At 34.9% G+C, this 18,162-nt stretch overlaps 1 protein-coding gene across 1 annotated transcript in view; it reads right to left on the bottom strand.

Moving 5' to 3' along the window:
• The window catches only part of LOC149804910 (uncharacterized), a 62,269-nt gene that overhangs the window by 13,846 nt on the left and 30,261 nt on the right, over positions 1 to 18,162 (bottom strand). Inside the window, exons 11-14 of the mRNA XM_089945798.1 lie at positions 9,920 to 10,055; positions 8,372 to 8,522; positions 4,464 to 4,703; positions 2,666 to 2,774 (exon numbers count right to left, since the gene is read on the bottom strand). Of these exons, the coding sequence (XP_089801924.1) occupies positions 2,666 to 2,774; positions 4,464 to 4,703; positions 8,372 to 8,522; positions 9,920 to 10,055 (636 nt within the window). The remainder of the gene's footprint in view (positions 1 to 2,665; positions 2,775 to 4,463; positions 4,704 to 8,371; positions 8,523 to 9,919; positions 10,056 to 18,162) is intronic.

The raw sequence follows: 18,162 nt of genomic DNA, 5'->3' as shown, positions 1-18,162 counted from the left end.
AAGATTGCAATTTTTAAAAAACCCACTTATCCTGCACAGCAGCTAAAAACAAAAGTAAAATCCAAAACAGAAGTCACATTCTCAAAGTAAAAATAATAAAACTTGCACACTTATGTAAATGGCACAAAAGTCAAATCAGGTCATGTACATATGCATCATAAACATCCTATTAAATTTCTTTTGCATATTAAGTCAAGCTGTTTCAATGAAGATTTGCACCGAAAAACAAATTTAGGTCCATAAATTGCAAAATACTAGTGATGAAAGGCGAAAGGCATGTGATTATAATTAGGCCTTTTACATACACATATATGCAAACTTGCCAAATTTCCTCATGCTCAAAAGTCCAAAACTGCAACAAACTAATGAAAAATACAAATACATTAATATTTTGAATAATCTAATTAATTAATGTAAATAAGTAAATAAACAAGCCTAAATAATTTCTTTTTAATCCAAGACTGCTTTAAATAAAGGAAACTAACCATTCAAAATCTAACAGTCATCTCCTCCTTTATTGTACCTCTTTCTGTGGATTATAGATCTGTTAGTCAAAAGATTTCCTATAATGCCAAAGAAATATAGATCTTAATTTGTCCATTTGCACTAAATATGCATAATAGCGAGTGATAAAATTAATAAAACTTTTTTTTATTTAGCAACTTTGCTTCAATGATGTGTAAATTTTCACTGAGTTTCGCTGATTACCTCCAACACCTTTTTGTTGTTTTCATTTAAACAATTTGCTTATGTTAATGTTCAGCACCGACTTGGTTTAAAATCTTGCCAGAAAAGAAAATGTATATATTTCTTAATCATTTTCTCCACCAAAATACCTGTGCAAATATTTTGTACATTAGTAATAGCTGAATGTTACAACAATTGAAGAGAAAAATTCAAAATGTTCAGAATCTTAGTGACCAATTGACCAATGCTGTTATGTTCATTTATCATTCAATGGAAAAGGTTACTTTATCTTATTAATAATATCAAAAATATTCTTTCAATCAAGACAGATCCTAACATTTTTATTTTATAAGAATTTTATGATAGAGAGAGAGAGAGAGAGAGAGAGAAAGAGAGCATGATCGCTCTAATCAAAGAGTATCTGAGGTACCTGTGCAACATGTCAAGCATGGTTTTATTACTGCATTAACTGAGGATATCAGTTTTTATATATTCATTGCCAGGACAAAGAGCTAACAGGAACCATTTTTTTAATCAAATAATTATCAAATTGGTCTCCAGAATGAAGAGAAAAAAAGAAAATATGATGGCAAATACATTGAGAATAACACAAGTGTATTTGTTAAAGTGTATTCATTGCCACCCACCCCCATTATTTTATTGACGTTATCACTGTGCTGTTACAAATTAGAACTCAACATTATCTCATTCAGTTTCTTTTGAAAAAATATAGGCTTCTGTATACATTCATCGAAAAAACATAATCATGAAATGGTGCTAGATTTGTTTGGGAGAATTTCATGCCATATTTATGCCTTTATTCCACCCATCCCCCAAACTTTTATATTAAATGAGTTGAAAATTAAGGATAGTTCATTATGCCTATCCAGATATACACCATTGTAATTTCTCTTTGCAACATGTAGTCTGAACATCAAATAAACAAGGTCAAATGGTACCGAAATTCAAACTGACATGGTAACATTTGTCTTCTTGTAAGCATATGAACACAAAACTAAACCTGAAAAGACATAACAATTTTAAAAATGGTATATTAAACCATTAATTAGGGAAATCAGCAAACATTCCAGTGCAAAAAATGCTTTACAAGACCACAATATGGAGTCCTTACATAAAAGAATTAATACAGACTGATGCATGCACATATGCATTCAAATAGGCACACCCATATACACACAAACAAACACATATACACACCAAGTTCAGAGAAACTGGGACTTGTTTTTCCAAAAAGGATGTTCACTCATGGATAAAGAGAAATTGTGACACTGTGAGGTTCCTTGGGGTAACATCAATTGTGACACTGTGAGGTACCTTAGGGTAACATCAATTACGCCCAAAAAGTTTCATCTCTCTTTAAATAAATATTTTTTACATTTTGTTGCATTAAAGTATTCTAAAATTCATTCAGTTACACAATATAATTCCTTCTTCAATAAATATTCCTTCCAGAACTATTGCAATCAATTTTGTTTCTCTGTGTCATAGTTTGCTGGAGAAAAAGATCAATTCAGTTTTCTCTATTGCTGAGGATGCTTTGAAGCCATGTATAGCCTATCATATGCTGAAAAATGGCGTTAAACACTACAACAACAGGGATAATATTACTATGCTAAATGATTAACCAACAAGAACAATACAGTAGCATTTAGTACATTAATACATTTATTTTGTGTGGATTTAATTTGTGTAAACTCATGCTAGCTGGTTTTTGTGTTTTGAAACAGCACTTTGAATACATTATTGGCTATTATCATCCTAAGGAATTGGGAATTTGATGCTTTTATCCAAGGACACACCGTGACAGCCAACCCAGGCTGTCCTGGACAAGTATCAAACTTGTGATCCATGGAATATGAGTCTGATGTTCTAACAATCGTTGATCTATCATAGCTCCCACATGATATTTCATGAGTAAAATTACATGGATTCAGGAGATAGCATCATGTTTATTTACCAATTATTTCTATACCATCTGTTGCCATAACTTGCCATTCAATCAAAGCTCCTTTAGGTAACTGTGGTACCACAACAGGTACCATACAATATGGATGACAAGTGCCATTCTGCAAAGCAAAAACAGAAATTATTTTCACGTGCTGCATAATCTTTGCATTAAAAAAACACAAAAAAACAAACTTTAATGACTTATAAATCGAGTTAAAGCATCTTTATTTTCCTTCAAATAAATGGTTATTTTTATGAAAGGCATCAAATTGTTTCGTTCACGTTGTATAATTTATGGTATTGATGATATACAGATATATTTGCAAACTATTTCAGCTAATATATTTTTATCCAATTTTAATGGTATTTTTCACAAAAGTTTCATACATCATTTTTAGACAACATGATCTCTTTGGTTTTTCTCACATGTAAATGATTCGTGCTTTCCAGCAGTTTATCCTTTAAATACAAAACCCCAAAGAAGGGTTCACAAATACGATGCTGTCCTGCCAACATGAACATGACCTCAGTAAACCAGTCAAAACTATTTATTAAGTTAGGCAAATTTTCAAGTGTGGTCCGATGAAGTGAAGGCAACATGTGTTCAACTTAAACATTCATAAAATACACTTTGGCTGTAATCACCTCCAGTTCATTGTGAAATGCAGTTCCAAACTTCATGGAGATTAATGACTTAAGTTTCATATTAAACTTGATGTAAGCTTTCTCCCACTGTGGTCAACACTTGATTCAACACAACATGTTGCCCAATAAATATAACTGTTGCCTTTCCAACTTTTTTCCCCCATGCATTTTTTTTCTTTACTTCTACACCAAAGCCAAACAGGACAATATCTGAATCTGACCACCATAATCATATTCTATGCCAAAGACAGCTAAACCTGCTTGTACAAACCTGCTATGAGAGACCATTTGTCTTAAGAGATGGCTTTTTGTTGGCAGAAGGGGTGGTCTCACAAGACAGGTTTTACTGTAGTTGACGTGCAGTACTTCATAAAGCATAAATGAATGAGATGCCTCCCTCATATTATTAAACCATTTGTATCCATCGTAAGCAAATACAAATAAAGCCTACCAAGACTTATAAAGCACGGGTGACAAACACTATAAATAATGTCAAATAAACATTCCATCAGCTAAGTTAAAGCACTCTCACTCAAATGACACCTGTTGTTACCTCTTCTTGGTTATGCAATTAAGATAATCCAGGATAATTACTCATACACCTAGCCATTATTTTCTGTATCTAGCTTGGCTGAATGCTGGCACACACACACACACACATATAATAATAATAATAATAATAATGATGATGACTTTGTAAAGCGCCTAATCTTTAGAAGCTCTAAGCGCTTTACAACATTAAACAACACCTATAAGATAAAAAACATAATGATACGATTACAAAAACGAACACCATGAAATTAGAAAACATTAAAAAACATGCTGAGAATATTTAAGATAGGAAACATTATTAGGTCTTTAAGTTTGTTCTTGCAGTTGATATATATATATATATATATATATATATATTGTTGGCCTGGCTATGAAGATCAGAAATTGGTGTCACCAAGGATAATTCTGATTAAGACAGCATCAATTTCCCAAAGAAAGAGCATAAAAAATGAAGGATGAAGTTCAGCCTATTATTCGCTTTTTTTCTAAATGAAACAAAAAATAATTGGATCCACACTTGCCTCTTCATTACAAATGGGTATGTGATTTATCCAGGCATTCTAAGATCAGGGGTCATAAATTATAATTTGTTAGTAGAGCTCCTGTTCTACCTTATACTTTTCTGTAGCTTTCTTCCACTCAGAGCATGCAACTTGTATATAGTCTTGTTGGGTGATGTAGCAAACAACAGATACGATGTTTCCCAGGGACCAGTCTGGACATATGGCCTCTATTATCCGTGACACATGTCGGAGAGATAATCTGGCCTCTGGAAGTATTCCCCCTTCAATGATTTTCAGTGAGGATGGGCACATGGCTATTTGACCTGCTATGTACAGTTTGTTATTTATCTGAAATGAAGGGCCAAACAAATAAGATTAGTAAATTAAATTATTAAAAGAATAATAGAAATGGATTCAAATAATTAATTGGTATGGCTATCTCTGGTTTAAAGTACAGAAAATATAACGAACACTTTATCAAGAAATGCATTACTAAATAAAAAAAAATTTCAAAATTAATAATGTTCTGAAATAATGAAATGATATGTCTCTTATGTCATACTGAGCTACTAATCAAACTCGCAAACTATTATGCAGATAAAATAATGTATACAACTATAGCTAGAAAGAGCATGTAGAAAAATAAAAAATAAATCTGGACAGAAGGGCAGACAGACTGGCTGACAGAAAGGTAAATGGATAAACTTGCTGAGTGAGTGCAAGAAAGAAATGAAAATAGACAAGAAAATATGAAAAAGAAGATAACAAGAGATATAAAAACAGAACTGAAGATGGAAGATTGAGAGAAATGGCAGATGGACAAATATAAACATGGATAGAGAAGTTAAATATACACTCTGAGAAAGAGACAAAGAAAATAAAACAGATTTGATGACCTAATAAAGAGATGTAAACTTCTCAGAAGGAGGTTGTTTCTCACGTCCTGATGAGTGTCTCTCATCACTCACTGAAGTCTCCTATGTATGCAAAATTATTTTTGAAAAGCTAAATTTGTTCCATTTTTTTATACCTTGCTAACAGTGTAGTACTTTTATTGTAATAATGCCTGTGATCACATGACTGTTAACTGACTTAAGCAGGGCAAGACAATTTTGTTGCTACTTTCAATCAGCATAAGTCTGAATCTGAAGGCAGGGTCGGCTGGCTTCAGATTTTGAAGTTTGTCCAGATGGATTATACTATGTGTCAGCAGCATTAATTCCAAAAGGATTAATGAGTTTAATTAATTATGGTTGGATTACTAAGGAGCTGAATGAGCATAATATAATTAACAATTACTATGTTCTGTTTTAGTGCTTAACGTTGTTCAGACGAAACAGAGTCTATACTATGTATAACTGGGACTGGATTAACGCTGTCAAATGATTATACTGTTGCTGGATTATCAAGTGGCATAAAACAGGGCTGGTGAGACTTCAGTGTTTGAAGTTTGTTCACATGTCTAAGAGTGTACTATTTCCCATTCCCCAAATGCCAAAATCTAGGCAACAAAAATAACACATGAAATTCAAAGATGGATCGAAGTGGGAATTTCAGTGGTGGCAATCAAGTTCAAAGGGACATAAATAAGCATTCTGCTCTTCCTGTAAAGCTGATTTTAAAATCTGTTATATTGGCAGGAATGACATCACCTGTCATGCAGAAACCTCATCTCAAATAAGCATATTAACTGAGGCAACAAACTGAAATCTATGCTTACGGAATGCAGAGCCTCAATGGGAGACAACAAATTTAACCCTGCAACTGGGATTTCATTGTCTTAGTACAAATACCAGCATAGATTATTTTTCTCACCCAACTGATTCCATTTAAACTAAAACAACCATGCACTTTTGCAATATAGTTAGCCAATTCAAAGCACAGTATTCATCAGGTACTTTTATTGCTTCTCATTCCATAAAAAGGAGATAAGGTTTAATACATTTAAAAAAAATCAAAATCTGAATAATTATGTAAGTAGAATATAGCTATAAATGCTGCTCTTAGAAAAGAAACAAAATCAAGAAAAAAGTGATAATTTTATGTGTTGCATTTTGAGCCACGCGGTTTTATTTTTGTAAACGTGTAATAATATGAGTATGTTGGTAGGAGTAACAGGGTGCCCATTTGACATTAAGTACAAAAGTTTTACGCATGAGAAAATAGAAACATAAAATCTTTTGACATTATTACAGTATTATCATAATTAATCAATGAATGTCAAATGAAAATAACAATAAGTAATTCATATCTTTTATTCCAATAACTTTTAACTTTCATCAGTTCTAATTTGGAAAACGTTCTCTGGTAGGCAATAGTATGATAAAGTACACAGCTTAATGACCATGAGGAGATTCCTAATCCATGATATCTGAGAATTTTTATATTTTCTGTCCTTGAAATATGGCAAGTGTTGCTATTACTGATACAAATGGAAATCTTGTGAAATAGCATGCGGACTGATTAATGAACCATTCTGATTGGTAAGTGCAGGAAATTTTATTTCTTTACAATGTTTGATTCAACTGGGGCTGGTTTGGGGTGTTTGACAAAGTTTGAAGAATGAAGATCTGATGTAACACATTTCTGGTTGCTACTGTCTTTAAGATAGCTCTTGTGAGAGTTTAGATTTGTGTAGCTAGTAATGTGTATTGTCTATGTGTCTGGAGCAGTGATTTTTGTTTATAGTTCATTTCACAAAGCATTGCGAATTTTATCCTATCTGCAGCTCAGTAAATTTCCAGGTCAGTGTCATTAAATCTAGCTAAAAGCACCAAATTTGTTTTAAATGAAGTATTTAAAACTAATTAGAAACTTTTAGCTACATTTAATGATGCTGACCTGAAAATTTACTAAGTTACAGATAGGATAAAATTCGCCATAATCTGTGTAGTTTCTAGCATAATACCAAATAGCTCAATTTTGTGTGCATGTGTTTGTCTCTTTCAAAATGTTTTGTATTGTGTGTTATCAAGCTGAAGAGACCTTAAGTTGCTCTATGAGTGAATTTCTCTTTGTTATATATCTGTTGTGTTGTTGTTTCATTTTATAACAACTCTATCAGGCAAAGCTGAAGACAACAGTGGTTTCTTCTTTTTAAAAGTAGTTCCTAGCAGGTGGACAACATGACTGAGACAACTTGACTGAGACAACTTGACTGAGACAACCAAACTGAGATAAGATAAGTAAGGGCAGCAAAACAGCTAGATTTCTCTGTGGCATGGGTGAGAAAAATGAGATCATTATCTTTGTATATAATACTAATAAGTGATAATCATTTTCTGGATTTGATTGTCATTATTATTAAGACAGATGATAGTGATTATAATGATGACAACAAAGATGTCTGCAAAGTTAAAGTGATAAAAAGTGTGATTGTAAGATGCATACATTTGTGCTTCAAGTTGAGAATTTTACTGACATTAATACAACAACAGACCCAGATAGTACGAACACTGGCAGGCAGGCAGCTATCTAAATCTACCCAAAGGCAGGAAACAATTTAAACTTCTTGGTGGATGGTATAGTTGTATTAACATTGCCATCATTCCAATGCAGATACTAAAAGGTCATTTTTCCATTCTAAGGAAAATTCAGGCTGACTCCAGAGGAAACCTGGATCAAGTAAGAGTACATCATGTCCTAAGTGCTAAGATCAACAATGATGAGGACTGACACCAACAGAAACAATGGCAATGACCTCCTAAGAAATGCTAAAAATGCTTGTGGTACATATAAAAAAGTATGAATGTCAACAAGGTACTGTGAAGGGACTGATCTGATGAGATGCTGTGCATATTTTAATATTAAAAAATGTGAATCTGCTCAATAGTAGTAATTATTGTCCATATGGATACTAAAAACATTGTTGATGAAAATCCTCCCTCTTCTGAGATCAAAGTTCCTGACCAAATTTTGCCAATTGTTTGATTTGTCCTGACCTGTATTCTCTGTCATAACTATTGACAGAGAGAAAGAGAGAGAGAGAGAGAGAAAGTAAAGACACTGAAAGACACCTTGATAGCTTGACTATACGGTCCAATATTGGCAGGGGCCCAATGTGAGAGACTCTGTACATGCATTGTCTGTTTGTCTGTCTGAATTAGATATCCATAGCAATCTATCTGAAGTGCAATGTCGGGGGGTAGACTGGCCTGAACACAGACCCTGTATCAGAAACAAGAGGTAAAAAGATGAAACATTGATAAAGCAGTCACATACTTTCCCATTTATTTGTATCCAACTACCAATTTTAAACATATGGCATTAAGGATATAAAAATGCACAACAGATATGATGTAGTTCACTGTTTTTAATAATCCAATTAATTCTGCACATTTTGGAGTTGCATCTCTTTCAATACCTTTATACAAGTGTTTTTCCTTTTAATTTGTTCAATTTGTTTTAGAAATATTAAAACTCAGTTTTGCTAATACCTGATGCAGATGACACAATTTTTACTGAAATAGACTAGTCTAGAATCCATAAGAGGAAAGTGAGAGGTCTGTCTGCTTGTTTACAATGAGTGTCCATTTAGTTTGAAAATGTGAATAAGCTGTCAGTGTTAATGACCTCCTGGCAACAGTCAGAATCAGAAATTATCAATCGATGAGTGAAATTACTGTTTTGTGCATTTTTATATCTTTGATGATTTTTGCTTTTAAAACCAATGGGGGGCCAGGTACAAAGAAATGGGAGGGCATGTGAATACTATAATATATATGAATTTGGGAAATATGTGAATTAAGTCTGAATTTGGTCAATTAAAACAAAGAATTCTTAGAATAATTGTCTCTTGCTTTACAACAGGAACCCAACAATTACTCTGCAAGAAAGAATTTGTATGTCATAACTAACACCATGTGCAAGTTAATTTAAATCAGAGAAGCAAATCTATATTGTATGCAGCAATTTCTGATGCTTTGATTTTCTTTACTTTGGTGACCTAGTCTTGCAAGGACTATAGCTAAATTAACCTGCATCTACATCTGATTACAACAACTTAAATAACAACCCAAGCAGGTATGCCCTGCTTTCCAATTTTACAATCCATTTCTGAGAGAAAAAGAATTAAAAATGGCATCACAATCAAACTTTTGTGAGATCTTGATGATATAAAAGTCTCAGTCAACTGTGTGACAGTCTCAGGTAGCATATATATGACCAGGTGTTCTTCAAATTTAATTTCTCCAAGAGTTTGATCATATAAGCTAATATATCAAATTTTATAAAAGTCTGTCCATAATTTAGCATCTAAGGTGGTGAAAAGCTCTGAAAGTTAAATACAAGACTGTCTCCTTCATATGTGGAGATGTCATCATCAAAATGGTTTTTTGATCTTGATCATACGAAGTTTGATCAACAAGTGTACAGAAATGTAGCTTCTTGAGTGGCAACAAGCAACTGGTCAATGCATGACGTATGACTGTCCACATGACAGATGTTGGCCTGTATCGTAAGAAAATCTGCCATTAGACCAGATGAATCAGGAAATTTGAATAAGCTGAATGTTTGCAATTAATTACAGCAGAGATTCCTATATATAGATTTAAATGATCCATTACCTGCAGGCAGGGTTGATGCTGAACAATGTCTTGTAGACAGAGTTTATTGCTGCAAAGTCCTCCATGCTCTGAACATACAGATGGACCAGTACAAGACTGCTCATGCTCCAGCCATCATGACATTCTTCTAATTTGACTAGTCATGAAGGGAAGAAAAATTAGAATTGCTACATAATATTTTGACAGAATACAAATGAATTTCATGTTTTTTCCCCTTTTGGATAGAATATATGCACATTATAATTAAGTAAATTTAGTACCTAAATCTGTTATAAAATTAAATCCAAAATTAAGTTTCATCAACCCTGAAAAATATGCAAATAAATGTCAATTTTATTTACATTTTGACAGTCAAAATTCTACAGCAAAGCAGTTTATTGCCCCATCCACCAATTCTCTCAGTTTGTCACTAACCACTCTAGTCCAACTATCCTAACCCTCTCATCTCACTCCAGGCAGGGAAGAGATCAAACTCAGACTATTGCACACATCTACAAACCAGTAATCATTCCTTAAGGCTCATCTCACTCCAGAGAAGAGATCAAACTGAGACTACTGCACATATCTACAAACCATTTACACAAGTCATTATACCATAAGGCTAATCTCATTCCAGACAGAGTGGAGATCAAACTGAGACTACTGCACACATCTACAAACCATACAAACCAGTCATTATACCATAAGGCTAATCTCATTCCAGACAGAGTGGAGATCAAACCGAGACTACTGCACACATCTACAAACCATACAAACCAGTCATTATACCATAAGGCTAATCTCATTCCAGACAGAGAGAAGATCAAACTGAGACTATTGCACACATCTACAAACCAAACAAACTGGTAAAAGGAGAGATCTAGGTTTTAAAATCTCTAACAGTGCAGTAGTAGTGTATCATACATCAATGCACCAATCAAAGAAGGTTATATAATGCTCTCTTCTCTTGTTCTGTAATCAAGGATACAACAAGTCTGAGTTCATTTACTTTCTTAGTTATCAATGTAAAAGATTATATTTTTGTTGGTACTTAAATTCATGGAATGGGGAATGGGTTTTCAAAGAAGAAGCATTTGTTGTGTCTTTAAATCCGTGGACTGGGGCAAGAGTTTCCAAAAAAGGATCATTTTTTGTCTTTAAATTCATGGATTGAGGAAAGGGGTTCCCAAGAAGGATCATCCTGTTCTGTTTTAAAATTCATGGATTGGGGAAAGGGTTTCCAAAGAAGGATCATCCTGTTCTGTTTTAAAATTCATGGATTGGGGAAAGGGTTTCCAAAGAAGGATCATCCTGTTCTGTTTTAAAATTCATGGATTGGGGAAATGGTTTCCAAAGAAGGATCATCCTGTTATGTTTTAAAATTCATGGATTGGGGAAACGGTTTCCAAAGAAGGATCATCCTGTTCTGTTTTAAAATTCATGGATTGGGGAAAGGGTTTCTAAAGAAGGATCATCCTGTTCTGTTTTAAAATTCATGGATTGGGGAAAGGGTTTCCAAAGAAGGATCATCCTGTTCTGTTTTAAAATTCATGGACTGGAGAAAGGGTTTCCAAAGAAGGATCATCCTGTTCTGTTTTAAAATTCATGGATTGGGGAAAGGGTTTCCAAAGAAGGATCATCCTGTTCTGTTTTAAAATTCATGGATTGGGGAAAGGGTTTCCAAAGAAGAATCATCCTGTTCTGTTTTAAAATTCATGGATTGGGGAAAGGGTTTCCAAAGAAGGATCATCCTGTTCTGTTTTAAAATTCATGGATTGGGGAAAGGGTTTCCAAAGAAGGATCATCCTGTTCTGTTTTAAAATTCATGGATTGGGGGGAAAGGGTTTCCAAAGAAGGATCATCCTGTTCTGTTTTAAAATTCATGGATTGGGGAAAGGGTTTCCAAAGAAGGATCATCCTGTTCTGTTTTAAAATTCATGGATTGGGGAAAGGGTTTCCAAAGAGGAATCATCCTGTTCTGTTTTAAAATTCACGGATTGGGGAAAGAGTTTCCAAAGAAGAATCATTAGTTGCATTTATAAATTCATGCATGAGGATGGGGTTTGCAAAAAAGGATAATTTTTATGTCTTTAAATTTGTTGTTGGTAACAAGCATGGAAAAGTAAATTCACACTACAGGAAATTTATTGTAACAAATCCACCAAGGAATGTGAACAATCTTTAATATGGTTTCCCATTTTTTCTCTATTCTTCTTTGAAAGTGTAGGGATATTGCTATAGAGTCATATGTAATGTCCGTGAACTCCTGATACACTATTACTAATAGACACATGAAACTTGGGCCAATCATAGTCTTATGGGTGAGATTGTGGCAACACTTTCAGAATTTTAATCATGCCCCTAGGGGTGGGGTTAAGTAGGTTTGGGTAATTTTACATTAACTTCAAATAACTCCAAAGTCATATGCAACATATGTGTGATAAATGGCGCATGTCATCACTGACAGAAGTGTCAACATATGTTAGGTTGGTACCCCTGGATTATGCCCTGGGGTCCAAAAAAACAAACTGATGAGATCACTAACCTACAACCATGTAAACAATGGATACATAAAATAAAAATAAAAATGTAGAATGCAATTGATTTCCTGGGTCTAGCCCTACCCCAAGGGACCTAGTCCCTGGGTCATAACTTCTAATTACTGACATCCTCACATCATATCAACATGCACAGTTACTGGACATCTAAAGACAATTTTATGCATGCATCTAAACCTGGCCCTAGGTCCATCTATACCCTGCAAGGGACTTAGCTCTGGGTCACAGCTTGACAATCATTGTAACCCCTCCCAATAAGAAACAATGTAGGCACTTTTTGGGTATGAAATGGCAAAAGCACATACTCAACTGACCTGTGGCAGTCCATATCAAAGAAGTTTAATTTCTGGGGTGAAGGGAAGCAAAGGAATACATGTTTTCTATCCACAGAATTCCAGTTTATGTTTCTTTAACCCGAATGGTTATTGATTTCAAATATGAACATGTCTCACTGCTTATTCTAGGTTCATCTTTCAAGTAGAATTCTGTGGCAGTAAATCATATATTCCCACAAGTCCCTATTAAACCATGAAATTAAAATTTGAATTCCTTGGGTAATGTACCTGATGGGAAGGGTTCCTCCAGGGGCAAATGTTAGCTGGGTATGTGCATTTGTCCTTTAATGCCCAGTTATAGCATGGAGATCATAATAGTTTCTCAGTTATGACACTGTGATTGGAGATGGACCCTGGAGTCAATGTCAGTTGTGTGCATAATTCTGACCAGGAAATCAATGGAGTTCTTTCATACTCTGTATGCAATCCATTCATAAAACCTGATAACTGTACATGGTGGACAACTTGAGTTAATGGGCTGAAATTGGTAATGGTCAGACAGATGGACAACATGAAAAGAAAGTGTAAACATTGTTATACAAAAGTCCACATTAATGTGCTGTTAGCTGGATGTGACAGTCACAGTTCTGATTAAAGACAGCTAACAGTAATATCTATATTGTAATCAGCAGCCATCATCCCCTATTTTATGCCATTAAAAACAATTCATCAATGAGCTCGTGTTTATCAGTAAATTCAAAGGAATCTTGAAAACAAAAGCCAAACTTGACCTCTTGGACATTTTTATAATTGTTGGTAACTTTGTTCTGTGGATTAAGGATACCCTTTGTTCTACTGCTAATTAACCAGTTCCTTACATGACAAACAAATGAACATAAAAAATAAGAAGAAACAAAGAAAGATAACCTTAGAAAATGAGAAAAAAGAAAAAAAAAGAAACAAAAAACAAAAACTGATCATGTTTATTTTTCAGAATTTTAGCATACTGCTGTTGTTAATGTCTTACCATCATAAATTTATTTCAAGTCTTGATACTGAAAATACATGCATTTTTCTGTCTTACATATCTTCAAAATCAGAATTCATTCAGAAATCTTTTGTTTTCATTGCTTATATACATAGCTCATATGTGGTGTAGATACCAATATTTGGAGTAAAATGTTTCTTCAATAACACATACCTGATTATAATATCTTAGTAGTATGACCACTATGTAACACAAAAAGTCAAATATCTTAGCTAAAAAATGTCTGTCCATATTGAAGGCAGAGTGAACTCCCCTTGTTATAAGGGTTGGTGTCTGTACCTCAGTTTCTGCTTGAGCAGAATGCATGCTCTCCTAGTAGGATGTAACTTGGGAGAAGGTTGGGAGGGTGAAACATATTATAATTTGGTAAGTATTATCAATGAAACGTATTTTTTTCAAATATGTTACTCAAACAAATATACATTTGGAGAATTGACAACAGGTGTAGGAGTTACATCTGCTTACTCCAACAAGAAAACATCTCTGATCCCACAAAGTATGAGACATCCTCTAAATTTTAGCAATATCTAGCTGGAGTATAGAATCCAGGACGATAGAGCATGCACTAACATACTGACCTTTTCTTCATTCAAAGGAAAAATAGATAAGATCTCTCTATTCGTAATGGCACTACTTTTTCAGCACCACTTCAAAGCCTCTTCTAGGTCCTGCAGATGACTATAAGTAAGTGATCCAGAATGGAAAGCAGAATGTTTCACCACAAAAGACTGACTATCCATGAGTTTTATGCAATGAAAGTTGGGGCTATCATGAGTGATCCAATGGAACTAGATTTTTGGGGGTCATGTATTTTGATGATCCATCCAATGGAACCAGATTTTTTGGGGTCATGTATTTTGATGATCCATCTAATGGAACTACTGGTAGATATTTTGGGGTCATGTATTTCGGTGATCCATCCAATGGAACTAGATTTTTTGGGGTCATGTATTTTGATGATCCATCCAATGGAACTAGATTTTTTGGGGTCATATATTTTGATAATCCATCCAATGGAACGAGATTTTTTTGGGTCATGTATTTTGATGATCCATCCAATGGAACTAGATTTGTTCAGGTCAAGTATTTCGATGATCCATCCAATGGAACTAGATTTTTTTGGGGTCATGTATTTCGATGATCCATCCAATGGAACTAGATTTTTTTGGGGTCATGTATTTCGATGATCCATCCAATGGAACTAGATTTTTTTGGGGTCATGTATTTCGATGATCCATCCAATGGAACTAGATTTTTTGGGGGTCATGTATTTCGATGATCCATCCAATGGAACTAGATTTTTTGGGGTCAACTAGCATGTTGAGTATGAAGCAGGTTTTATACAAGTGGTGAATCAACAAATCTTGAGAGTACTTTAAATTTTGCCTAATTCAACCATGTTAGAACCCACATTTGATTCTATTTTGTACACAGAGTCAATGCCTTTGGGCATGACAAATCCAAATTTGTCAGATGATGAGAGTTCTTTATTTTGTCCTATATCCTCTCTTTCATGATGATACAGCACAACTTAGTGGAACAGTAACCTATTATTATGATGGGGGCGTAACTTCTTCACTTCAAAGAGCCATAGTTGAAAGCAACCTATCTGGGGGTATTGATGCCTTCTTGCACAAGTGATTCTCTCCCCCACTTGTTGTGAAGACTGTTTATTCCTGGTGGGGGGTTCTTTAATATGATCCATGAGTGCAGGTTCCACAGATCTGGGTTTGAATAAAACCTTCTCACATGATGAGGAAATGTCAATATTCCACTGACAGGTTTATAAAGTTTATCCATGATTTTTTCAACTTGAGGGAAGCAATCAGGATAAGACAGTGCTTCAATTGTCTTGCCTCTGGCAAAATCTTTGGAACTGGCAGTGCTGGAGGATGAGATATATGTCCAAACCATTTCAATTTTTGGAATGATCATGAACTGTCCAGTCCTTTGGATCCAGGACTGGGGAGAAAAAGTTGGGAGTTCTTCATTCTTGTTGAAAACCAATCAGCTAATACCTTTACTCAGCCTGGAATATGATAAATTTGCATGTGGATTAGTTGCTGACACCTCCTTAGAAAATACCAAGCAAGAATGCAGAGGTCTGGGTATTTGGTTTGACCCTGCCTCATGAAATAATCACCACAATCTAGCTGTTCATTAAATATGTGCACCCTTTCCATAAAGCTTCTTTTGCCACCAATGATATGATTTCAGTATTTCTCTTAAAGATATTGTTATGCCATAGATTATCTTGAGTGGGTTACACTCTTCTGGTGTCCTGAACCAATGCTAGGATATTGGCACCTCAGCACATTGTGCTTCCTCTGTACAAATCATCAGTAGAGGATGGACCTGCAAGAGAACACATGCAATAATCCAAGTGAAATTCTTCAGTGTGCTGAGATGGGATCTCATAGGAGACTAGTATTGTTTATTCTGTTGGGCAAAGTTTTGGTCTCCATTGGGACAATAGTATCATCTATTATGGTTTCATGAATAGGCAAACCAGGAAGATGAGGTACACTGTTGCAGTGATGTAGACATACTATATTTAAGTAATTCATCAACTCCATACTGAAGTGGGTGAGCTGTTGAGCTGGTATGAGACTGGACCTTTCCCTGTTGATAAGGAATACAAGGCTGAGGAGGCTGTAACATGGAACTTCATGTCTTGGTTTAAAATGCAACTTGTTTGGTGCCTGGTGTTTCTAAAACATGTCATCCAGGTAGCTGGATGTCAAAGACAAGGAGATGGTCCTGAAGTGAGATACTGTTCTGTCAATAGGTTGATGTTGAAGCCAAAAGGAAGTGCCCTGACCTGGTATACTGCATCTATGAAGGCAGGGTGAAAGAACATCCTGGGGGATTGTGCAGTTCCCATCAGACAATGAAGAAGTGGAGTTTTCCACCCACTGGGATATTTGATAAAGGTAACATAAGAATGCTGTCTTTTTTTCTGGAAGGAAGTTGTTAGGAGAGAAACTGGGGCAAAAACAATCCCAATCTCTGCTTTTTGTCAATATTTCTAGTCAAAAACTGTGGCCTTGCACATGTAAAGGGTGTGAAGGATTGCTTCCCAATCTGTTGCATTCTAGGGGTGTCCTTTCTGTTCCTCTCCGAAATTTTTTTCCTTCTCAATCTCAGAAGCTGTGCCTGAGGTAGATTTGTTTCTTTGGTGGCCTTGTTACATACTTCCTCGCTAAGTCCATTAAAGAAGAGGTTGGAAGAAAATGGCTTTTGTGGTGCTCTTTTAAAATCATAGAAGTGAAGAGCTCTGTATTTTTTCCTGCAAGCTATAAATTAACTACTGCTGTCAATGCACTAGCCAGTATCTTCCGTGCTGTTCTTTTCAGTATATGCACTATATGTGAGACAGACATCCACACACGTCCAGTGGGTATCATAATGGGATTGAATAAGCAGTTTTCTAGTTGCTGGATAATTGCTACTGAAATGAAGCCAGCCAAGCACCACTTTATAAACTCATGAAGTGGACATTTCTGAGCTACTATACCGTTCGTTGAAAATTACCTGTAAAACAAGGGCTCAAGTAACAGCCAATAAAGTCAAAGTCATTGAAACAACGCTTTATAAATTTGACAGTATTGACCATACATTATCTGTATTAAAGTTACCTGTATGTATCCAAACATAAGGTGAATGGTACACAGGAGGTGTGCAGGCAATGTCATTTAAACTTACAAAGATAGATGCTCTGAAACAATTTAATTTTTCAAAAAACAATTACTTATAGACTTAAAAGTCTATAATTTATTTTGCAGAATACATGACAGTTGAGTACATATTACTGAACTACAAAAGAGCAATGACCATGTATATTTACAACAAAGCTGTCATTCTATAATTGATAGAAAACTTCATCAAGAAAGAGCAGGATATAGCTGGGAAGATAGATGGAGTATACTTCCTTGAGATGAAAATCTCCTCCAACTTTATGTATAGTTGAGTACAAGAAACTATTAATGTCAGTTTGCAAGGTCTGTCATGTGAGTGTGTTACCTAGCATGAGTGGAAGTAGTAACTGGGGTACAGACGGGGTTTAGCACCAATCCCTATATCAAGGGAAGATAGTCTGTGAGGGATGGATTTGTGAGGTTGTGGTTGCACTCCACAGATATCATGACCAGGTAATGTACTTGAAGAAGAATACTATCATGGCAGTCATCTTGGAATGCACACTCTGAAAACATTTATGGCTGTTTTCTGGCAGACATAACAACTAGGCAATTAATGTCTATTTTTCTTTCACTACCCTTCACATAAAGAGAGAAAAAGTGCCCTTTAACTTCAAGAATAGCACATAAATGCAGGTGTTATTTTGTTGCTGTGTCAAGTTTATTTTTTACCCATTTGTGTTTA

Source organism: Sinohyriopsis cumingii, chromosome 2 (genome assembly GCF_028554795.1).
Source record: "Sinohyriopsis cumingii isolate HCF-2022 chromosome 2, ASM2855479v2, whole genome shotgun sequence".
Classification (NCBI taxonomy): domain Eukaryota; kingdom Metazoa; phylum Mollusca; class Bivalvia; order Unionida; family Unionidae; genus Sinohyriopsis; species Sinohyriopsis cumingii.
This window is presented reverse-complemented; position numbering and strand designations above follow the sequence as displayed.